This window comes from Symsagittifera roscoffensis, chromosome 4 (assembly GCF_963678635.1).
Source record: "Symsagittifera roscoffensis chromosome 4, txSymRosc1.1, whole genome shotgun sequence".
NCBI lineage: Eukaryota > Metazoa > Xenacoelomorpha > Acoela > Convolutidae > Symsagittifera > Symsagittifera roscoffensis.
The window spans coordinates 70,854,272-70,880,026 of record NC_087065.1 but is presented as its reverse complement, the minus strand read 5'-3'; the positions used below and the strand labels follow the sequence as shown (position 1 = coordinate 70,880,026).

General features: G+C 35.0%; 1 protein-coding gene across 2 annotated transcripts in view; it reads right to left on the bottom strand.

The window, feature by feature from the left end:
* LOC134844297 (uncharacterized) overlaps positions 1 to 11,202 on the bottom strand; it is a 29,465-nt gene extending 18,263 nt beyond the window's left edge. Inside the window, exon 1 of one of the 2 annotated variants that reach the window (XM_063860915.1) lies at positions 11,007 to 11,202. In XM_063860915.1, coding sequence (XP_063716985.1) covers positions 11,007 to 11,055 — 49 coding nt within the window. In that variant the 5' untranslated portion in view covers positions 11,056 to 11,202. Of the gene's footprint in view, positions 1 to 8,615; positions 8,896 to 11,006 lie in introns of those variants that run through there. The other variant, XM_063860916.1, reaches the window with a different exon arrangement.
* Positions 11,203 to 25,755: the final 14,553 nt, after the last annotated feature.

Here is a 25,755-nt window from a genome sequence, read left to right as displayed (position 1 = left end):
TTATAGCAATAATTATCAACAATTAGTTTAAACAAGGGTAGGTGATTGCTGTACAAGTAGCACAGAATGTTCCGACCAAATGCATACCACAAAAAAAAACTACCAAAAACACTGTTTTTTTTTTAAATAATTTTTTTGTTCATATTAGTAGCGTTTTTTGTGCGTGGTCTGTCGAGATAACTATAAAAACGCGTAGAAAGTTAGCGAATTAGGCATAATTGAAAACATTAGACTTCAAAGAAATCATAACAGAAAAAAAAATTCTAGAGAAAAATCTTTTCATATACCGAATGTTAATCGATCGCTTTACTTGCTCAAAAATAGTCTAAAACTGAAAAAATGTAAGCCGGCTACTCTCAACACTAGGAGTTTTCTTGAAAAATTTTTTGCTCCGTTCAAATCACGAATGAAAGGTCTTAAATATGATACATCACTCGACCCATTCCGATGACTTTTGTGGTCCCTAAATATAGGTTGAAAATAAAAAACAAGAAGAAAAAACTAAATCACACCCAAATTCTAAGTTCCTTGCCATTTTTCAAATGGTCGAAACAACAAAGTGACGAAACGGAGCTGCGCGCATTTTTTTATACACAATGAATAATCATGATTTTGAACAGATAAATAAACGAATCAAATTGCAAGAAACTTTGCACCATCAATGCTCGGAACGACAAATTTTTTTTTCATACAAATTCAATGTCGGAACGACAAGCAACATAATTTGAATGATTTTGCGCTGCAATAGACAAACTAAAAGGAAGCAACGTTTGTGCGGATGCTTTAAAAGCGGCCGCGCCAATCTTTCCGGGGGAGGGTTGATTATGGGAAGTGTTAAACAAGAAATCGAAAATCGATTTAAGAAACAGTATTTAATTGGTATGCAAAACCGCCGAGCAATAAACTTCAATATTGCATGAACAGATATTGCAGACTGTGGCATTCTCAGATTTATTTTTCAAAAGTGCCCATTATAACTTTTTCGGCATGAATCAATTTAAAGCGCCAAATTTTCCAACCACACTAATCATTGCCTAAAAAAATAAACGAAAGAAATTTTTTTTCTTAAAGAAAGCTTCTTTTATGAAAAACATTTCAACGTTTTTATCGGTATCATGGCGAAGCCCAAGATTATGATACGTTTTTTTAAAACCTTAACCAGCCAATCACATATTGGCAAATCAAAAACTGTTTATCATGAAAATCAAAAAAACTCAATTTATCCGCTGTTTTTTGAATTTGAGTCTGAAAAATAAAAACTTTCGACCAGTTTCTCTTGTAACTTCGAAGAGTTTTCGAAAATTTATCAGAATCAGAACCACCACTTTACGCCTACGAATTCGCGCCAAATTAGGCCATGCGCCATAGTTCTTTCTAACTCTTTCAAAATGGCCGGAACCAAATTAATAACCTATGCAAGCAGCAAAATTATTTTTTGCCTCATTTTTTCTCCATTTTTATGCCGTTTTATTGAGTCACCCATTACAACGACAAAAATTTAGAAAAAAAATGACGAGTCAGTCTCGATAAATTTCGAAAATCTCCAATTTTGATAATTTTTATTTTTTTAGGGATATTCACTGGTTAAATTTTTTTTGCTATTTGGTTATATTACTGTTTTTTTTGAAGAAATCTGAGTACTAATGGCATAAATGACATTATCTATACCCTAGCTCTAAATCCATGTGAAACAAAAAACGTGAAGAGGAAAATTTAAGGCAAAAATAAGTTGACAAGAATAGTGTACAAGTAGGACAGATGGTTCTGACCACAGTAGTTTTTATACAAAAACGAATATAAGTACAAAAAAAAATTTCTTCAAATTTTATTTTTGTTGGGCATGTAGGGAGAAGCGATAGTGCCACTTATTTATCTTGGAAATTTTATCATTAGATTTAGTTGACTACAGTTATCTGTGCAAAACCTGTAATGAAAACGACAAAACTGTTTGAGTTTTTTGTTGTTTTCAAAGTTTTTTTAAACACCTAAAAATTAAAAAAGCTTCAAAAACAAATTTATACTTAAAGAATTGTTTAAAAAATCAAAAAATGTTTACCAGTTTTTCCCGACACCCAGAACACTTTCAGCGTTTTTGTAAAATTTATCATTTCGCGATATGAGAGTTAATAAGATACATCATTCAACACCATCTGTAATCGCTTTTTGGTTCCAGTTTAGGTTAAAAAAATAGGAAACGAAAAAAAAACCACAAAAAAAGTTCCTTTCCACTTCCAGTAGCCAGAATAAAAACAAAAACATATAAACAAAATATGAACTGAGTTTATAGTAAAACATTAGTTTTAATTCAGATTTGACTGTTGGTACATAGGCAAAGCGGAGTTTCGCAACACTTGCGCTAATTCAAAAAAGAACGGGTGCCAGCTATAAAAATAAGACAAAAGCCACTGATTTGAAAAAAAATATCGATTTTTTTTATTTGCTTCGAAGGTGGTTGATTTTGAAGAAAGAGACTAAAAAACACAATAGTCAGCTTAAAGTAAGTTTTGTGAAAAAAATAATCATCCAATGGTAATTGAACAGACAATATTTAAGAAGGCAACAATTGACGCGAAAAAACAGTTGTAGAAACTATTGAGCTATAAAAGTTTTTAAACTCTATTTAGACCCTTCAAGAGCACAAAAATTGCAATAAAAACTATTTTGGTCGTTCAAACAACGAATTATGAGGCAAATAAACAAACATATTATGAAACGAATATATATTGGCCGAAGAAAACAAAATTTTAACAAAAACCGAAAATAATCTGCTAAAAAAAATAAGAGTTGTTTTAAAAACAACAACAAAAATTAGAATGAAATGGCCTTTTAAAATGCGAAAAAGCTCAAAAAAGGTGTTTTCTGGCATTCCATAAGAAGTGATTTTGATTCATCTGACTTTGTTCAACTAGTTGTATCAGAAAAAAGTATGAATTCCGATTTCATAAAGCTTGATAATCGCAAGCGTAGTATTTATCCGCCCACCTACATTTTGTGATAGTCCAAGAGGTGACATGAAATCTCATTTTCAATTTGTACTGCTTCAAATGGAAACTGCATTTTTCGCATTTTTTGATAAACTCAAGGGAAAGTAATTCGAGAAGTAATTGATTTTTAAACTTTAAGTATTTGATAATGTAATTAGGCTAGAAAACTACAAATTTTACCATCTAAGGCAAATTAAGTGTTTCAATTGTGCGAGATTTTTCTTCCTTTTTTCGGTTCAAGCTAATCGAACGTTTTTAACCGTAAAATAACTTGATAAACTCACACGCAGAATGAAAGGATTTTTTGATCAACAGTAATCAAAAAAGAACAAAATTGCAATACAACTCACTACTAAATTGGTTTCAATATAATTTACCTTAGATGCCCTGGGAGTGCTCATTGAGGTCATTCAACTGGCGGTGAAAAATACCCTGGGCTATTGTTTCATCCCATTTTTCGCAGATTCCGCTATAGTTTCATTCCAATGTAAGCAGATTCCGCAACAAAGACGCTCCCTTTGTTCTTCTTTTGTTCTTTCACTTTCTCTGATCATTCCGACAAAAGCTTAACATGCTTAAAGTTTTGTCTCTGGAATCCAGGAACATACAGACACAAAATTGTGCGCCTATCCAGTGCACAGTTTGGCCTCGTAATGTACAAATAATTTTAAAAAAAAACTGGCCTTGAATAGTTTTTGCTTTATGAACTATTGACAAACCATGAAAATTTAGCTGAATATTAAGAATCGTGTATGGAATTAATGAGACAAATTAGACTGCTTCCAATAAATTTGGAACATATTTGTGGTGCGGTTAATCACTCTAATTATCACAGCGCTCTTTAAGTTACGTTAGTCTGCAGCTATCATTACACCAGCATAGTCCAATGACGCGGGCGGCCTTCTGGGACCACGAAGATCCATGGACCGATCCCCCGAGGTGATTATTTTCAGATTTCGTCTAATTAAAAAAATACACCGAGAATGTTTATTCCTTACTTTCTTCGGAAGTCGGAACAATAAAAAATAAGTTTGTGTGTCTGTGTGTGACCGAGCTCCTACGGGATAATAATTGAGTACGTGCTTTTTTTTGAATTTTTTGATTAATTTTGAGTTTCAATTAAGCCCCCTATGCTCAGTTTTACTGGGAATTCTGGTCCACATAAAAAAAATTGGTCGCCTCTAATTTACTACGAAGTTTTGTTTATTTTATACAAAAATCTTTTAAAGCTTCAAACCAAATTGATTTCAAGCCCGTAATTGATTTCAAGCCTGTAATGAAAAAAACAAAACTGTTTGATTTTTTTGCTGTTTTTAAAGTTTTTTTAAACACCTAAAAATTAAAAAAGCTTCAAAAACAAGTTTATACTTAAAGAATTGTTTAAAAAAATCAAAAAATATTTACCAGTTTTTCTCGACACCCAGAACACTTTCAGCGTTTTTGTAAAATTGATCATTTAGCGATATGAGAGTTAATAAGATACATCATTCAACACCATCTATAATCGCTTTTTGGTTCCAGTTTAGGTTAAAAAAATAGGAAACGAAAAAAAAAACCACAAAAAAAGTTCCTTTCCACTTCCAGTAGCCAGAATAAAAACAAAAACATATAAACAAAATATGAGCTGAGTTTATAGGAAAACGTTAGTTTTAATTCAGATTTGACTGTTGGTACATAGGCAAAGCGGAGTTTCGCAACACTTGCGCTAAATCAAAAAAGAACGGGTGCCAGCTATAAAAATAAGACAAAAGCCACTGATTTGAAAAAAAATAACGATTTTTTTTATTTGCTTCGAAGGTGGTTGATTTTGAAGAAAGAGACTAAAAAACACAATAGTCAGCTTAAGGTAAGTTTTGTGAAAAAAATAATCATCCAATGGTAATTGAACAGACAATATTTAAGAAGGCAACAATTGACGCGAAAAAAAAGTTGTAGAAACTATTGAGCTATAAAAGTTTTTAAACTCTATTTAGACCCTTCAAGAGCACAAAAATTGCAATAAAAACTATTTTGGTCAATCAAACAACGAATTATGAGGCAAATAAACAAACATATTATGAAACGAATATATATTGGCCGAAGAAAACAAAATTTTAACAAAAACCGAAAATAATCTGCTAAAAAAAATAAGAGTTGTTTTAAAAACAACAACAAAAATTAGAATGAAATGGCCTTTTAAAATGCGAAAAAGCTCAAAAAAGGTGTTTTCTGGCATTCCATAAGAAGTGATTTTGATTCATCTGACTTTGTTCATTTAGTTGTATCAGAAAAAAGTATTAATTCCGATTTCATAACGCCTGATAATCGCAAGCGTAGTATTTATCCGCCCACCTACATTTTGTGATAGTCCAAGAGTTGACATGAAATCTCAATTTCAATTTGTACTGCTTCAAATGGAAACTGCATTTTTCGCATTTTTTGATAAACTCAAGGGAAAGTAATTCGAGAAGTAATTGATTTTTAAACTTGATATGTATTTCGAGAAGTATTTGATAATGTAATTAGGCTAGAAAACTACAAATTTTACCATCTAAGGCAAATTAAGTGTTTCAATTGTGCGAGATTTTTCTTCCTTTTTTCGGTTCAAGCTAATCGAACGTTTTTAACCGTGAAATAACTTGATAAACTCACACGCAGAATAAAAGGATTTTTTGATCAACAGTGTTCAAAAAAGAACAAAATTGCAATACAACTCACTACTAAATTGGTTTCAATGTAATTTACCTTAGATGCCCTGGGAGTGCTCATTGAGGTCATTCAACTGGCGGTGAAAAATACCCTGGGCTATTGTTTCATCACATTTTTCGCAGATTCCGCTATAGTTTCATTCCAATGTAAGCAGATTCCGCAACAAAGACGCTCCCTTTGTTCTTCTTTTGTTCTTTCACTTTCTCTGATCATTCCGACAAAAGCTTAACATGCTTAAAGTTTTGTCTCTGGAATCCAGGAACATACAGACGCAAAATTGTGCGCCTATCCAGTGCACAGTTTGGCCTCGTAATGTACAAATATTTAAAAAAAAAACTGGCCTTGAATAGTTTTTGCTTTATGAACTATTGACAAACCATGAAAATTTAGCTGAATATTAAGAATCGTGTATGGAATTAATAAGACAAATTAGACTGCTTCCAATAAATTTGGAACATATTTGTGGTGCGGTTAATCACTCTAATTATCACAGCGCTCTTTAAGTTACGTTAGTCTGCAGCTATCATTACACCAGCATAGTCCAATGACGCCGGCGGCCTTCTGGGACCACGAAGATCCATGGACCGATCCTCCGAGGTGATTATTTTGAGATTTGGTCTAATTAAAAAAATACACCGAGAATGTTTATTCCTTACTTTCTTCGGAAGTCGGAACAATAAAAAATAGGTTTGTGTGTCTGTGTGTGACCGAGCTCCTACGGGATAATAATTGAGTACGTGCTTTTTTTTGAATTTTTTGATCAATTTTGAGTTTCAATTAAGCCCCCTATGCTCAATTTTACTGGGAATTCTGGTCCACATAAAAAAAATTGGTCGCCTCTAATTTACTACGAAGTTTTGTTTATTTTATACAAAAATCTTTTAAAGCTTCAAACCAAATTGATTTCAAGCCCTTAATTATTTTAATACCTCGATAATTTTTTCCTTTTTTTTTTAATCAAAAGGAATTTTTGAGACGCAACAAAAGCCCAAAAACTCAATGCCCAGGGGCTTAATGGTTGTTTCCATTTTTGGTATTGAGAGTTCTTAAGTATTTCTTAAATTTTTAGTCATTTAGTCTGAAAAATGGCCTAGTTGGGTCTAGGGATTTTAGCAGACCGGTTTTTTAGCAGACTCAGAACAACAATAAAGTGCGATAGCTAACTTCAAACGCAGCATTGGCGATTAGCGACCGCTTGCTCCGCTGCGCTTCAATTCAACACGAGTTTAGCAGACCGGTTTTTTAGGTTGGAATCCCTCATACGCGAAGGACCGAATGCGCGAAAATAAAAATCAGCCAATAGGAATTCAGTTATCTAAATTTTGGAAGAAAGTAAACATTTCTAGGGGCTGAATGATGATAATGGTCGAATATAAAAACGGCAGAAATGTGCAAAATTTTCAAATTGTCACTGATTGCCGCCGAATTGGAACAAATTTATATTTTAAGGGTTTCGTTATGAAAGAAGTGAAATATTGCTTCATTCAATTCATTTTAATTGAATGGCAATTGCTTCTCTTTAAAAGTTGACTTTCGGCTAATTTTGTTTTCGGTCCTTCGCTCACGAGTTTTTTCGCGCAGTCGGTCCTTCGCGCAAGAGAATTGGCGATTGGCGATCCGCTGCGCTTCAATTCAAATCTTTGTTTTGCCGCAAATTTAGACTGCTGTGACTTTGAAGTTGATAGTTTTGTTGACAAATTGTGAGATAATTGACTTGACTGGGGAAGCTTGCCCCATACTGAGCGTCTTTTTGAGTCTGTCAATCAATCATCCATTACTTTATTACGTTGGTCTGCTAAAAGACTCATTTTTCACTTTTCAAGCTTATGCTAAAAGATTGGTCTACTAAACGATCGGTTCCCCTATTACTATATTACGTTGGTCTGCTAAAAGACTCATTTTTCACTTTTTATGCTAAAAGATTGGTCTGCCAAACAATCGGTCCCCGGCCAAGTTCTATCCAGTTTTTGTCGGAAGTGAGACACTGTTTTGATTTTTTCGGAACCCGATCGTGGCTGAAAATTGTTTCAGAAAAGACTTAAGCGGCGCGACTTAAGAAAAGACTGACGGCGCGACTTAAGAAAAGACTTAAGCGGCCCGACTTAAGATAAGACCGACGGCGCGACTTAAGAAAATACTTTTGGTATTTTGGTCAGTCGCGCATGTTGCGGCGGTTTATTCTCAGTCGCGCCGGTCTGAAATTGAAAATTTTCAGCGGCGCTGATCGCGCCATTACCTTAGGTCGCGCCGGTTCCGACGGTGTTTTGAGTCGCACCGGTCGCGGTGGTTTGTTTCAGTCGCGCCGGTCTTCAATTGCCAAGTGTCGGTCGCGCCGGTCTGGAATTGCCAATATAAAGTCGCGCCGGTCTGGAATTGCCAAATTTGAGTCGCGCCGGTCTTTTCTTAAGTCGCGGACCTCGACCCGGGAAGTATTTAAAATGATACTCCATTTGATCCTCGGGTCTCTTTAAATATATCCCTACTTAAACTCTATCCCTATATGAAATACTAGATTCAAAATTTCTGATATGCTCAACCGTTGATTTATTGCTTTATAAGGGGGGTATTCGCTACTAGGTACCCGAGGGGGCGGGGGGGGGGAGGGTGTGGGGGATATAGTTAAAGAGATCGTGATCCTCTACAAGTGCCTTTGGGGTATGGAAAAAAAACATACCTATAGATTTCGTAAAGTGGTAGGAACAAAAACCTACGGGTCTTTCTGTTATACAGCCCAAAATTCATCTTAAGGCCTTTCTAAAAATTTGATCACAATGCTTGATTCTGATTGGATTAAATTAACAAATGCAAAGGAAACTTGAAGCTTAATAGCAAAGTTTTGTTAATTTTGGACAGCAGTATTTAAAATGATAAAGACCGAAAACTGCTAAAATCGGAATTAACTTAGGTTAAAAAAGTCCAAAAATAAATTATTTCACCTTTTACCTTTTTTGCTCGTTCTTTTCTGGATGCAAACTGCGGGCTAAGACTGGCTGACCGAAATACCTTTCTAAGTCAATAAATAACAAGTAAAATTGAGTTAAATCGTAACACTCTGTCTTTGAAAGAAAATGAATGGGAAAATTCACGCGTTATTTGGCAGGGAAATAAAAATCGAATTAGCGATGTTGAGGAACTGCACACAGCGAGCACGCAAATGTTTTTACTGCTGTTAAGAAAAAATGGAACGAAAAAAGCAACGTGGAATTTTGGGATTAAAGTAAAAAAATAAAATAAGGATATGTTCTCATTTCAAATGCTGAGAGGGATTTCTAATAGACACTGTGGCATAAATAGAAAGTTCTTAAAGCAGACGGAATTGCAGAGCTGATTTCTGTTATCATTGATCAAAAATGGGATGTCTAATTATCATGAAACTTTTTCGACCAAGTTTGTCTACAACTAACGCTGTCATGTACCAGTTACTTTAGGACCATTAAAAACCTGTCGCAGATATAAAATTATTTTCGGCTCATTTCATATTCATAAAAAATCCGATCTTAGAGCGGCTATGTAAAGAACACGATATAGTATAGTCCGGCTCGTTATTTTTATTGCAGCACCAAATCGGCAGATAGGTCAGCTCCGGTTTTTTTTTTGCTTCTGTAAGCAAAAGCAAAAGATAAGGATTAGCGCTTGAAGGGATGGGTTGCATTGAGCAGAATGGTGTAAGATCAGAAAGGGTCTGAAAGTGCAGAAAAACTGAAAAGTCCTTTTCTGCTTTTACACCATTCTGCTAATTGACCGGCCACCCAACTCATTCAAATTTAACAATAATCGAATCTGATTGGCTGAAAAAATTGGTTTTGAAAATTTCAGGCAAAATCAAATTGAAAAAATTGCTGGTTTCAATTTAAAATTATACTATTTTAAATGAATTTTGCGATAGTTTTTCGAAAAAATAAATTGTTAGAATTACAAAAGGATTATCATGGTATGTTTTCATGGCTGAAATCGCTTGCTGCGTCGGAGTTGGTAAATTTGTCTGCTTACTTGTCTGTCTGTTTACTAGCTTATCTGCTAACTGTCATCTAGTCACTCAAAGGATTGGCATGTCTTCCTGCAGCCAAACGAAAATATTCATTATTTATTATTCAAAAAATAAGGCACTTGAGAATTTTGTAAAACTCAAAAAGGCGCCACCAGTGCCCCAGGGAATACATGGGGCAACAAAGGCGAAATTTGATGTTAGTTTTCTCTTTGAGTTTTAAATATTTCAAAAGACTTTCTTAATTAAATTTCATGAAGATGATTGAAAGGGTTTTTGAAGAGCCTCAAAATAGTGTCAGTGTCTACATTTTTACTTGTGCTGCAAACAAGTCACTTCTGAAGAAAGCAATGATACTCTATAGGCTCAAAAACTGGGCTCGGGTCTGGTTGACTATCCACCTATGTTACTTAATAAAAAATTTCTAAGCCCTGTAAAATACTTATCCTATGCTTAAGGACATACGAATTTTGGGATCTCTTTAACTATTCCAAACCGATAACGAATTGCCACCCCTATAAAGAAATAATTCATAGTTAAGCATGTGTGTTTTGAACCTTGTACCGAATCCCTTCCCTCCTTTGCAAAAGAGGTAAATAGTTAAAGAGGTATGAATTTTGTACCTTGTATTGAATTTCCCCCTTTCGCAAAAGGGGGGATAAATTACAAGATCCAAGCGATTCCATCTGTTCATCCTAATAAACCCCCCTCCCAAATTGTGAAATTTTTGAAAACCAATTATCGTCAAAGCGCTACAAAATTGGCGCATGAGAAAAGCCCTGATTGTTTTGACTAGTCTTAAACGTGGCTGATGTAGCTTTGGGAATTTTACCAAATAGTCCAATTTAGAAAATTATACTAACCTGGTCTAAATTACAAATTTTAGCCAATTTTCGAATAATTGCAAATAACAAAACCTATTTTCCTGGTGGAACCACTGAATGATGGACAGCTTTCAACCGTTTCGCGTTCCTATTTACAGAACAATTTATGCTGAAAATTGACAGCAAAATTAACAAAACGGAATGAAAATATGTACCATCCCGGTTCGAGGTCCGAGACTCATGTCCAGAGTTTGGAAATAGTGCCAGATCGGATCCAGACCCAAAATGCATGGTCGCGCAGAGAGCTCAAAAGTCTAAGACTTCCCAAATTTGATTGCAAAATTCTCAGCACACGTTTTCCAGACTTTTTCGATCATATGTGCCGATTTTTGAGACTTTCCAGACTTTCCAGACTCAAAATTTCAACGGCGCGACTAGGCAATTTGGTTCTGAACTCAGATCTGGCGCGACTTTGCGAACCACGGCGCAACTTTTGAACATTATCCAGACAAACCAGACACAAACCTTCTTCCGCGACTAGGCATTTTGGTTCTGTGTTCAGATATGGCTCCATTTTGAGATCAAGACGCGACTTTAAGTCCAGCCTTTCCAGAGTTAAGCTCTCGTCGCGACTATTGAATTTGGGCCAGGATCTGATACGATGTGACGTTCAAGATGCGACTTTCAAGCGTATTTGGCCAAAAATAGATAGCGAGAAAAACTGATAATGCACATAATCTGAAATAGATCTATGACATAACAAAACTGCTTAATTCAAGGCTAAGCCCTAAACGTTCCGACTGCCCATTAATTGGTCTTGATTACTTTTTGGAAAAAATGAGAAACTTCAAATCTTAAGCTGATTATATCAAACTTTAAGTGTTAAAATTTGATTTGTTTATTGAATTAATAAGACCAATAAGCTTGCCTCAATTAAATTTGAAACTCTTGATGTAGCTTTGGGAATTTTACCAAATAGTCCAATTTAAAAAATTATAACAAACTGGCCTAAATTTCAAATTTTAGCCAATATTCAAATAATTGCAAATAACAAAACCTATTTTCCTGGTGGAACCACTGAATGATGGACAGCTTTCAACCGTTTCGCGTTCCTATTTACAGAACAATTTATGCTGAAAATTGACAGCAAAATTAACAAAACGGAATGAAAATATGTACCATCCCGGTTCGAGGTCCCACACTTAAGTCCAGAAAATAGCGCTAAAACCCAAATTGCATAGTCGCGCAGAGAGCTCGAAAGTCTAGAAAATCCAGAGATTGATTGCAAAAGTCTTGACATAACTTTTCCAGACTTTTGCGGCCATATATGTAGATTTTTGCAACTTTCCAGACTTTCCAGACTCAAAACTTCAACGGCGGACTAGGCAATTTGGGTCTGAACTCAGATCTGGCGCGACTTTTGAACTATTTCCAGACTTTCCAGACACAAACCTTCGTCCGCGACCAGGCAATTTTGGTCTGTGTTCAGATCTGGCTCAATTTTGCGATCCAGACGCGACTTTAAGTCCAGCCTTTCCAGAGTGAAGCTCTCGGCGCGACTATTGATTTTGGGTCAGAATCTGATACGAACAGACTCTCAAGATCCTCGGCGCGACCTTCGCGACCCACGACGCGACTTTATGTCCCGACTTTCCAGACTCAAACCAGCGTCTACGTAATTTGGATCTGGATCCGGATCTGTTGGGACCCACGCGCGACTTTCGCGAATTTATGTTCAAACTTTCCAGACTCAAATCCTCGGCGCGACTAGGCAAATTGGGTCTTAATTCAAGTCTGACGCAATTAAAAGCAGAATATAGGCCTGTATTTAAATAAAGATGGCCCGAGCGTAGTATTTGGCCAAAAACAGATAGCGAGAGAAACTGATAGTGCACATAAACCGAAATAGATCTATGACATAACAAGACTAATTGTTCCAGGGCAAAGCCCTGAATGTTCCGACTGCCCATTAATTGGTCTTGATTACTTTCTGAAAAATTAGACAATCTGCAAATCTTAAGCTCATTATATCAAATTTTAACTGTTAAAATATGAGTCGCGTATTGAATTAATAAGACCAGCAAGCTTGCCTCAATTCAATTTGGAACAATTATTTACGAATGCGGGTAATTTGCAACGCATAAATAGTTTGCACAATCAAGTAATATGTTCGAGTTGGAAAGCAATGGGTATTTTAGTCTAGTGCAAGCATGCTCGCTTTCCAATCCGAAGGTTTCCGCATCAAAACCCATACGCAGTCAAATTTTTTAAATTCGATCTGAATAAAAACACAAGACTGCTCGTATCAGCGCAACGCCCTGAATGTTGCGACTGTCCAATACCTGGTCTCGAAAAGTTTTTGGTTGAAGAAATAACAAAAAGTTATGACTTTTAAGCTGAATATTAAGAATAGTGCATGGAATTAATAATATCAATTAATTAGCCTGCTTCAATTAAATTTGAAACTCTTGATGTAGCTTTGGGAATTTTACCAAATAGTCCAATTTAAAAAATTATAACAAACTGGCCTAAATTTCAAATTTTAGCCAATATTCAAATAATTGCAAATAACAAAACCTGTTTTCCTGGTGGAGCCAATGAATGATGGACAGATTTCAACCGTTGTGCTTTCCTATTTACTGAACAATTTATGCTAAAAATTGACAGCAAATTTAACAAAACGGAATGAAAATATGTACCATCCAGGTTTGAGGTCCGAGACTCATGTCCAGAGTTTGGAAATAGTGCCAGATCGGATCCAGACCCAAAACGCATGGTCGCGCAGAGAGCTCAAAAGTCTAAGACTTCCCAAATTTGATAGCAAAGTTCTCAGCACACGTTTTCCAGACTTTTTCGATCATATGTGCCGATTTTTGAGACTTTCCAGATTTTCCAGACTCAAAACTTCAACGGCGCGACTAGGCAATTTGGTTCTGAACTCAGATCTGGCGCGACTTTGCGAACCACGGCGCAACTTTTGAACATTATCCAGACAAACCAGACACAAACCTTCTTCCGCGACTAGGCATTTTGGTTCTGTGTTCAGATATGGCTCCATTTTGAGATCAAGACGCGACTTCAAGTCCAGCCTTTCCAGAGTTAAGCTCTCGTCGCGACTATTGAATTTGGGCCAGGATCTGATACGATGTGACGTTCAAGATGCGACTTTCAAGCGTATTTGGCCAAAAATAGATAGCGAGAAAAACTGATAATGAACATAATCTGAAATAGATCTATGACATAACAAGACTGCTTAATTCAAGGCTAAGCCCTAAACGTTCCGACTGCCCATTAATTGGTCTTGATTACTTTTGGAAAAAATGAGAAACTTCAAATCTTAAGCTGATTATATCAAACTTTAAGTGTTAAAACTTGATTTGTTTATTGAATTCATAAGACCAATAAGCTTGCCTCAATTAAATTTGAAACTCTTGATGTAGCTTTGGGAATTTTACCAAATAGTCCAATTTAAAAAATTATAACAAACTGGCCTAAATTTCAAATTTTAGCCAATATTCAAATAATTGCAAATAACAAAACCTATTTTCCTGGTGGAACCACTGAATGATGGACAGCTTTCAACCGTTTCGCGTTCCTATTTACAGAACAATTTATGCTGAAAATTGACAGCAAAATTAACAAAACGGAATGAAAATATGTACCATCCCGGTTCGAGGTCCCACACTTAAGTCCAGAAAATAGCGCTAAAACCCAAATTGCATAGTCGCGCAGAGAGCTCGAAAGTCTAGAAAATCCAGAGATTGATTGCAAAAGTCTGGACATAACTTTTCCAGACTTTTGCGGCCATATATGTAGATTTTTGCAACTTTCCAGACTTTCCAGACTCAAAACTTCAACGGCGGACTAGGCAATTTGGGTCTGAACTCAGATCTGGCGCGACTTTTGAACTATTTCCAGACTTTCCAGACACAAACCTTCGTCCGCGACCAGGCAATTTTGGTCTGTGTTCAGATCTGGCTCAATTTTGCGATCCAGACGCGACTTTAAGACCAGCCTTTCCAGAGTGAAGCTCTCGGCGCGACTATTGATTTTGGGTCAGAATCTGATACGAACAGACTCTCAAGATCCTCGGCGCGACCTTCGCGACCCACGACGCGACTTTATGTCCCGACTTTCCAGACTCAAACCAGCGTCTACGTAATTTGGATCTGGATCCGGATCTGTTGGGACCCACGCGCGACTTTCGCGAATTTATGTTCAAACTTTCCAGACTCAAATCCTCGGCGCGACTAGGCAAATTGGGTCTTAATTCAAGTCTGACGCAATTAAAAGCAGAATATAGGCCTGTATTTAAATAAAGATGGCCCGAGCGTAGTATTTGGCCAAAAACAGATAGCGAGAGAAACTGATAGTGCACATAAACCGAAATAGATCTATGACATAACAAGACTAATTGTTCCAGGGCAAAGCCCTGAATGTTCCGACTGCCCATTAATTGGTCTTGATTACTTTCTGAAAAATTAGACAATCTGCAAATCTTAAGCTCATTATATCAAATTTTAACTGTTAAAATATGAGTCGCGTATTGAATTAATAAGACCAGCAAGCTTGCCTCAATTCAATTTGGAACAATTATTTACGAATGCGGGTAATTTGCAACGCATAAATAGTTTGCACAATCAAGTAATATGTTCGAGTTGGAAAGCAATGGGTATTTTAGTCTAGTGCAAGCATGCTCGCTTTCCAATCCGAAGGTTTCCGCATCAAAACCCATACGCAGTCAAATTTTTTAAATTCGATCTGAATAAAAACACAAGACTGCTCGTATCAGCGCAACGCCCTGAATGTTGCGACTGTCCAATACCTGGTCTCGAAAAGTTTTTGGTTGAAGAAATAACAAAAAGTTATGACTTTTAAGCTGAATATTAAGAATAGTGCATGGAATTAATAATATCAATTAATTAGCCTGCTTCAATTAAATTTGAAACTCTTGATGTAGCTTTGGGAATTTTACCAAATAGTCCAATTTAAAAAATTATAACAAACTGGCCTAAATTTCAAATTTTAGCCAATATTCAAATAATTGCAAATAACAAAACCTGTTTTCCTGGTGGAACCAATGAATGATGGACAGATTTCAACCGTTGTGCTTTCCTATTTACTGAACAATTTATGCTAAAAATTGACAGCAAATTTAACAAAACGGAATGAAAATATGTACCATCCAGGTTTGAGGTCCGAGACTCATGTCCAGAGTTTGGAAATAGTGCCAGATCGGATCCAGACCCAAAATGCATGGTCGCGCAGAGAGCTCAAAAGTCTAAGACTTCCCAAATTTGATAGCAAAGTTCTCAGCACACGTTTTCCAGACTTTTTCGATCATATGTGCCGATTTTTGAGACTTTCCAGATTTTCCAGACTCAAAACTTCAACGGCGCGACTAGGCAATTTGGTTCTGAACTCAGATCTGGCGCGACTTTGCGAACCACGGCGCAACTTTTGAACATTATCCAGACAAACCAGACACAAACCTTCTTCCGCGACTAGGCATTTTGGTTCTGTGTGTCAGATATGGCTCCATTTTGAGATCAAGACGCGACTTTAAGTCCAGCCTTTCCAGAGTTAAGCTCTCGTCGCGACTATTGAATTTGGGCCAGGATCTGATACGATGTGACGTTCAAGATGCGACTTTCAAGCGTATTTGGCCAAAAATAGATAGCGAGAAAAACTGATAATGAACATAATCTGAAATAGATCTATGACATAACAAGACTGCTTAATTCAAGGCTAAGCCCTAAACGTTCCGACTGCCCATTAATTGGTCTTGATTACTTTTTGGAAAAAATGAGAAACTTCAAATCTTAAGCTGATTATATCAAACTTTAAGTGTTAAAACTTGATTTGTTTATTGAATTAATAAGACCAATAAGCTTGCCTCAATTCAATTTGGAACAATTATGAAAGCGGATAATTTGCCACGCATAAATAGTTTGCATAATCCAACAATATGTTCGAGTTGCAAAGCAATGTGTATTTTAGTCTAATGCAAGCTTACTCGCTTGGCAATCCGAAGGTTTCCGAATCAAAACCAATACGCAGTCAAATTTTTTAAAGTCGGTCTGAATAAGAACACAAGACTGCTCGTATCAAGGGAACGCCCCAAATGTTGCGAGTTTCCAAAACCTGGTCTTGAAAAGTTTTTGGCTAAAGAAATAACGAAAAGTTATGACTTTTAAGCTGAATATTAAGAATGGTGCATGGAATTAATAATATCAATTAATTAGCCTGCCTCAATTGAATTTGGAACGATTTTTTGCTGCGGAACAATTTGCCACGCGTAAATTTTGCACCTTAAACTTTTAGCATTAAAGTATCACAGCGCTCTTCATAGTCACGATAGTCTATTAGTAAGCGATTCACAGCAACTTTTAAGGCGGGATTGTTACGTGGTAAGCGCGCCCCTTCAGAGACCACGAATATCCACGGATTGAGCGCTCGAGGAAAATATTTTTTAGATTTGGTTTGAATAAAAGAACAACAAGAGCATATACATTCCTCACTTTCTTCGAAAGTCGGACCAAGAAATCAATTCTTTCATAGAAGATGAAACAAACACAGATATATGATGATGCGAGTAAATTAGCGCAAAAATTTTTTAAAAAAAGGAGAGGAAGCATAGACAAAAGTCATTGAATGCAAACAATAAAGAACACAGCTCTTCATAATGGTACTGCAGTATCCACGATGTCCCATATATGACATCATCCTTTCGAGATCCCTGATGGACCCACCGAACTTTTTCTACTAGCAAGGTTTTGGAAGATAACATACGATTGCACAACACAAATCTTCTTTCTGGCCGATTGAATCTTACCAATGCAGAACAGCTGATACTCTATTGAAGCTGAAAAGATGAATCCCACAACACATACAAGACATCAAATATTTTCATCAAACTCGGAGCAGATATACAATTTAGAAACCACAAATCAATCACAGTCAACAAGTTTAACTGCTATCAAATTGGAACTTTAACTATTTTACAGAGCCCCGGTTGGTTGCAAATCGTTCGGCGTTTCAATTATAAAATTGTTCCGATTTTCAAAGAAAACGGAATATTTCTGCTTGGTGTGGTTTTTTTATTCAGTCAGTTTTCGGCGATCAAAGTAGTATTTTTTTAGTACACAAATTTTTCTTACACCTATTGAAGATATTAACTGCCTGAAACAAAATATAAAAAAATATTCTACCTCCGATTGTTTTTTGCAAAGTTTCGAGAGTTTGAAAATAGCCAATGCTGAAATCGTAGGCCAAATCATTTGAGATTTAAGATTGCAGTTTGTAGATTTCCTATAACTTAATGCAAGAGGGGGTTTGAATCATGATATTCTAAGTTTTTTTTCTGACTGCAGTTACAAACAATATAGAGTTAAGACTAACATACGCATTTTGTTGCCAATGAATTGATTTCCAACCGTTATTTTTTCCATTTTTGATATATATTATATAAATAACCCCATTAAAGCCCTTTCGCCGGAACAACAAAAGCTCTTTGTTGTTCAGGTGAATTTTCTTGTGCAAGAGTGCATAATTTTTGTTTTAACGTCAATCAAAATTTATTTCGAAACTATGGAAAAAGTAACGCAAATTATTTATGCGTGGCGAATTATTGCGTAAAAGAAAATTGTTCCAAATTGAATTGAAGCTAGCTATTTGGTCGTATTAATATTGGAAGACTAATATTTTCACATATGACCAGATATGTTCAAAATTTATAGTTTTCTAATATTTTTCTGAGCAAAAAAATAATTAGACGAGAGTCGAATCATTTAGGGTTTTGCTCTGATATACAAGCAGTTTTGTTGCTTCTAGCTTTTTATTCAATTATAAAACATTTATTTCTAATCAATCAGTTTTTATAACTAGCTGCCTTAAAGGCTCATTAAATTGATTAATTTTACTAGTCAGACCAATGTGAGAAAATCTAGAAAAAAGTTGAGCTCACTATAACCTTGCATTTGCAGTTTTTTTAGATCTAATGAAACCAAGAAACAAGAGTAAAAATTAGATTAATTTTAGGCTAGGGAAGTACCCGAACTTATCTGGCAGATAATTGATGGCAGGACAAACAGGACTAAGTGTCAATCATCTCTAATTTATTTAAATATATTCCAGTAGGCAACACAAAATTCTATCACAATGTACAATTTTATAGAATTAAATCAATGAAGTCCAACAGTTACAGCCTGCCTAGGAGCATCAACAGGCTAAAAACCCCCATATTGTGCTCCTAAACATCTTTATAAACATCAAATTAAGATATTATAATCAAAGCAAAAACATTACATATTTAACTTAGATGGCAATAATTAATAAGTTTATTGTCACTGCTTATTAGGAACGGCCCCGGTCTGCGATAGGGTCTCTCAGTGATCCCTATGTTTGAGAAACTTAATACACTCTAGAATGGTCAGAATGACTTTCGAGTGCTCAGTTAGGGCCCAACTGTGAATTAATGGTAAGTTCCACAACTTTAAGCACTGAACGACACACTTCACAAACCAGAGACAGTCCTTAAACTTTTTTTATAACCATCCGAAAACAATATTAACCAGCTAATCATTATCAATGATGTAACTATCTAACGCATCATGAAAAAACTTATTTGAGTCATGTTTTCAATTTACTAAACCTAACTTTTCAAAAACAGAAAAATTATGAGATAAATTGAAAACTGTACATAACCTACGTCTTATCATTAGTTTCTCACCTGTACCACTAGTAAACTTCGGCAAAAACTCTCAATGGTGAACTTCAAATTTACTTTTTTTAAAAATTCAACCAAGTTTAAATTCCTGGTCTCAAGCAACTGTTTGACAACCTTTTTTTAACGGATCATACTTGTGGAGTTCAAAACATTTCAAAACAAGAATTTCATCTAACGTTTGTCAAAAAAGTTGCGGCATAATCACCGTTTCAATTTCAGAATTGAGGTCAAACTGGTAATAGATTTTCATCCATACACAAGCACTCCATTTTGAATTACTGGTTTAAGAACAAAAATTATAGAAATTGAAGAGGTGCCTTCGATGGAAATATATTTAATACGCTTTTTTTAGCTATTTTTGATGAAACAAACTGAATATGATTTTTAAAGTTTCTGTTCTCAACTACATATATACCCAAGTATTTGACAGATTGAACATGTTGCGTTTCATGAGTTTTATGTTTAGTGTAAGGTTTTCTGTTGAACCCTTGCTGAATTTGACAATTTTCTTTTATTTTGGTTTAGTGTAAGATTTCAACCATTGTTTAACAATCTCCAGATCTTTTGCAAAGGAATCATTTTTTATTGATATTTGAATTACAGTTGTATCATCAATAATAGATGTATCAATTTAATGAAAATTGATACACGTGGTGACTTCCTTTTTTGAACAGGATAGATTTTGAGTGGCGCATGTCTTTCAGTAGCGCACGAGACTATATGGACAATGTTTTCCGACAATGCATTAATGCTGGAATACATCGTCGTTTTCTTTCTTTGATATAGTTGAGTTTACCAAAATGAGCAGCGGAAAAGTGGTTGCACCAGCTATTTGAGTTACTAAATGATATTTACGGAAGGCTTGAAGAAATTAAGTGGAATCGCGTTATGCGAAAAAAGGCTTCTCTTGGTAATTTTTTTTCTTAACAGTTTATAAAGTAACCGTACTAAAACTAGTCGTAAATTATAACTCAAAACTGGATTTGCTTCCAAAATCAATTTACTTTTTCAGTGAAATAACTTTAATTTCACAAAAAGAAAACAGAATGTTCACACCTCAAACGATAAAATCAGTTTTTTTACGAGTAAGTAGCTGCAGCTTTTTAAATTAATTTTTTTAAAAACCATTGTCTCTTTTGGTTGCTCTGGCTTAACCATTTTCATTTTGATTTCTCCATATCCGAATGCGGTTTTCTGTTGTACTAATTATGTTTTTAGAGATTTATGTAGGTTTTGGTTCAGTTTTAATAAACACAGGGCTTATTTTGTCAGTTTCTGAAATGTTTTGAAAATATCTTTATTTATCATGTTACTTGCTGAAAAGTATTTGACATATTAAAAACTCACTGCTAGTTAGTGCTTTTTATTGACGATTTAGTTCAAAACTTTATTCAACAATCTACTGCACATTTCACGTTGTTTTTTTGTGAGTGACCATGTCAGTATTAAGACCAGTCAATGTAAGGTTAGTGCTTACAGTTGAGAGGGACTTGATGGATGCTAATACCAGCGATGTTTGCTACCGATTCATCGCTGAGAGACAGTAAGAAGTATCTTGAATCAGCGCTCAGTTACAGCTAATTCTGCAGTTCGTTTTGCAAAAATGGTAATGAAAGCTCACTGTGTAATAGAAAAATTCAGTTGAAAGCTGGTAGTCCATCGGTTCAGAAATCAATTTAATACAAAAAATGTATCAGAGACCTTTAAAAAACCGATTTGAATAGATTTGAAATCGATTTAGTTTAATACGAAAAATGTAGCTTAAAAATCAACTTCAATCGATTCTAAAGCGATTTCAATCCTTTTTTGTTTGGTTTTATTTTCCTACGGATTTGAGTAACAAAAAAATGATTTCAATCTCAAGTTTGTCTGAGCGGGCTGGCAAGACTTACTAGTTTTGATTAAATAGATGACCTATAGGCAGGCTTGGACTTAGGATTTCTTGAGAGTGGGGGCGGATTTTCACGTCGTCCAAAATTATTTTATGAAGTCTGCCAACAAAACATGAAAACCCTGGCGTTTTTGGTCTCGTTATGGAAAGTTTTGATGAAGGTTTTGATATCTGGTGACGTCGAAGACGATTTTTAAAAAAAGTAGGAGTACGTCGGCCAAAAATTGATGACATAAAATAGTACCAAAGGGGAGCAATTACTGCGGTGGGGGGAGGGGAGCATTCAATGCGGTGTGTATGACTTAATAAATGTTTCAATTTGATAAATTTTAGTTACCATGTGACTGTTATTTGTGGTTACTGATTTTTGATTGAGGGTAAGAAATGAGGGTATCTTTAACTACCCCTTCGGTACCTAGTAACAAAATTTCACCCCTAAAAAAATTAGCATTACGACGCCAAGTTCGGTTTTATAAGTGGATTCCACAATCAAATGATCCCTACACAAAAAGCCGACAAGTTACTTTTTGTCAAAAGATTCCGCAGACAAAGGAGGTTTGGCCGTTGAAGTGAATTCCATTAATTGTTGCTGATTTTCATCATTTGTCAGTGGATTCCGCAGTCAATTCTATTTTTTCAATGGATTCCACTGTTTGCCAGTGGATTCCGCAGCCAACATTTCTTTTTGTCATTAGACTTCCCAAGCACATTTTTAACTGTTGCGACATGTTATAAATATGTTGCATCATGGTTTTGACCCCTTTTTTCATCACTTGATTAATATTTTGCGTGATAAAAGTCTCCCCCTCACGTTTGATTTTTTACAGATCTAGCATTTTAGACGAAAAGGAAAAGGCCAACAAAATTTTTTCTTAAGAGTCAAGTTTCACAAATACAAAAAGAACATAAAATGTCAATACCTATCAAAACAATTAGTTTAAATGAACATAAAAGGTCAAATCTGAATATTACAGGAGAGTTTTGAATTGAATAAATTATGCATGATTGACTTGTAAAGTTTATAGCCACCAAAATTGAACTGCTGTCTACAAATAATTTTATTTTCTAACGCAATTTGTGTGCAAACAAAGTTAATTTCTCTAACTTACGTCTATTTTCTCACAAGTGCAGTTTTGCAAAACCGTCTAATTTCCTTTTAAGTACCTCCGTCTAATTTGCTTATCGTCTAATTTCTCAACCCCCTCTAAAAATATACAGTTGTAGACGCCGATGAGCTTATGGAAATAGAAGAAAGGGCCGGCAGTAAAGGTTTATACCTGCAGTCACGGGCAGGAGAACGGTTATTCCTAGTAAAGCAACATTAACAATGCCACTTTATGCGTTGGAAAACGTGAAACACTAATGGCTCATACAACTTACAAAAAGGCTCATTAACATTGAAAAGATTATGGAATGAGTCTTTTGTTATAGTAATTTGAAATTGATCACTTTTTAAAAACCAATTTTAAGTAACTGTTTTGAATGGCAACAAGTACCAAATGGAATTGATTTACTAAATGCATGCTGCCGTAAACGAGTGAAATGCACATTTTAAACAAACGGAAAACAAAAAAAAAACAACAGGACAAAATTTAGAGTTCAAAGTCTTAAAAGTTAGACAATAAAATGAGTTATCGGTCAGTGTAGGGCAGTATAGCCCTCAAAGATAAAACCTCTAATTGAATTCCTAACCAAGTAATAGTTATGCAAAACAAAACATTCATTTTTAACAGGCGCGCAGAATACAGTACTTCAGGCAATTTAAATCAGGCAGAGCTAATTTTTCCTTTTTATAAACTTGAACCTTATCGATAAGTTTCTTTGGAATAATTTCGATGGTTAATTAGCCATTTTTGACGGAATTTTTTAAATATCATTCAAAAGGTATTGTTGTCTTGAGCTTAAATTTGAAAAGATATTTCACCTGTGATCATTTTTCGTAAAGTTATGAGGGTTTAAAGGTTACCATTTTGACCAATTTGGGACAATTAACGCGCGATATAATTCGAGCTAATAACGCGTGAGCGGAGATTTAATCCGTCTGATAAATCGTTCCAAATTGGTTGAAAGAAGCTTATTTGCCATAATTGGTTTGTTTCAAGGAACGAAATCTATCCTTTTGTACTTTATATGCCGTGTGGGGGATGATTTTCATTAAAAAAATTCAAGTTAAAAAAAAATTCCTTTATTTTATTCCATTAAATTTTTTTGTGTTATTACTGCTCCATAAACCTTAAAGGGCAGTCGGAACATTCAGAGCTTCGCCCTGATACAAGCAGTGTTGTTTCATTTTGCCCTTGAGTTTAGTCTCAGAATTTGAGAAATTTGTTTCCCTCCCGACCACAGATTTCTCAGCATTTGGGACAACTGCTCCCCACAACCCACTGTTCAAATTATGAGTCAATAATTGAAATTGCTTAAAGAATGTTCGAAGCTAAAGATCACAAACAACTACAGAAAAAGTATCTTAGTTTCTACCATGAGTATACCATTGAAACATGGCACATAATTCAGAGGCACGGTTTCGTCACATTCAGGTAATATAGTTAGTACGTCGTTCGCAAGTCTCTCAAGCATCGTCATTAAATTAATTACTGTTTCTGCGGTTAATTTGAAAGTTGAAAGTTTTGTAAGAGTTGTTTTTAGCGAGATTGTCCTAGTATTTAATTTGCCTGACCGTGACTTTTAACTGTAACAAGACTGCTCGTATCAGGGCGAAGCCCTGAATGGTCCGACTGCCTTTTAATGTTAAATAAAATGTAATAAAAATGAAAAAAAAAATTCTAAAATCTGAAATTTTTTATGAAAATCATCTCCCCGCACGCCATATAAAAAATAAAAAGATAGATTTCGCTCCTTGTAACAAATCAATTATGGCAAATAAGCTTCTTCCAACTAATTTGGAACGATTTCTAAGACGGATTAAATCTCCGCTTACGCGTTAATAGCGCGAATTATATCGCCCGTTAATTGTCCCAAATTGGTCTAAATGGCAAAAATGGCAATCTTTAAACCCTCATAACTTCACGAAAAATGATCACAGGTGAAATATCGTTTCAAATTTGAGCTCAGGACAACAATACCTTTCGAATGATATAAAAAAATTCCGTCAAGAATGGCTAGTTAAAAAGTCGAAATTTGTCTGAAGATAAAAAAAAACCCACCCCGAGCACAAATATTCCGTTACTTTCGTATCGAAAGTCGGAACAATAATTCTTCTCTACCCTTATCATTTACTCCAGTTCTTCGCAAATTTTTGAGATTAGGTTTTGAACAAAGTCTGATTGTAGTCTGCCAAATTGATCACTTTCCCCCAAACAACTTGTAAGCTTGCTCGATTTCAGATTGTTTTTTTGCCCAACTTCATTGTAAATTCGTGGAACTCATTGCGCAGAATCCAATCAATCCTAACAAAAAAGCATTAGTTTTATCCATTTTTTAAGTTTATTTTTCACAAAGTTTTAATTTGTTAATCAATCAATAAACCAACAAGTCTAAGGGAAATTATATTAGGCTCATGCTTTTTTTTTGAATTTTTTTAAATATGTTTTAAGGTTTGTCTCTTCGGCAGTGTGAGCAGCAAAAAATGCTCGCTGTCAAAAAGAGCATGTCGAGCAATCCATTAACACATTTATTTAATCATATTCCTGGGAATCCAGTGTCAAGTGAAAGCAGTCAAAAGTCTACTTAAGAATGTGAAAAAAAAAGATCTTTATATGCTTCGAAAACTAAACTGATAGAAATGGAACCTGATCTAAACTATATTTTATTATTGGATAAATTAGATATTTTACCACTGTAAAATATTTAATATTACCCAATCGTAATCCATCCAACTAACAACCCATTTATTTGTAAGTGCTGAAAATACTTGTTTTTTCAGCACCAGAGAGATTTGAATTTAACTTAGAAATTAGTTGCCTCTCCAAGAGAACTTCAGCTGCCGCAAAAAGCCAGTATACTCTAGATCTAATGAGCCTAGCAGAGACTAGTAAAATACCCTGAGACTAGTAGATATAAGAGTAAGATTAGGATCGGTATTAGACTAAGAAGTTGCACGAATCTATCCGGCCGAAAATAAGAAATGTCTCTTAATTGAAATGTTTCTACGACTCAATAGATCAGAGCCGATATTCCGCACAATACTAGGACTACCCAGTATTGGAAGAAGACCTCGGAAAAGAGACAATATACGACTACGTAGAAACTTACCATTTAGTTTCATGGTTAAAAGGCAAAAGCCAACACAAACTTTTATATTTAAGAATTTTATTAGCAATGAATTTAGATTTTCATTTGCAAACATAAAATTTTGAAGGAAATCTTCATGATTATTTCAGGCGCTAAACAAAATTACTAATGTACAATAACGATTGATAAAAAGATCTCAGATCGTTTTCTCAACTTCTGCAGTTTTATATAAAACATATTTATTTGAAAAATATTTATTGAAAATAAAAATAAAAATTAGTAGCATGACAATAAATTGTTAGTATATATGAATCATCCTGTTGTTCCAGCTTCATCAACTAAACATAACAGCAATCATAAGCTAGCTAACATCACAAAAAACTAAAATTTTATATCAATGAATTTAAACCATTTTAAACTTAAATTTACTTAATTTTAAACCAGATCATCAAGGCTTATCCTTG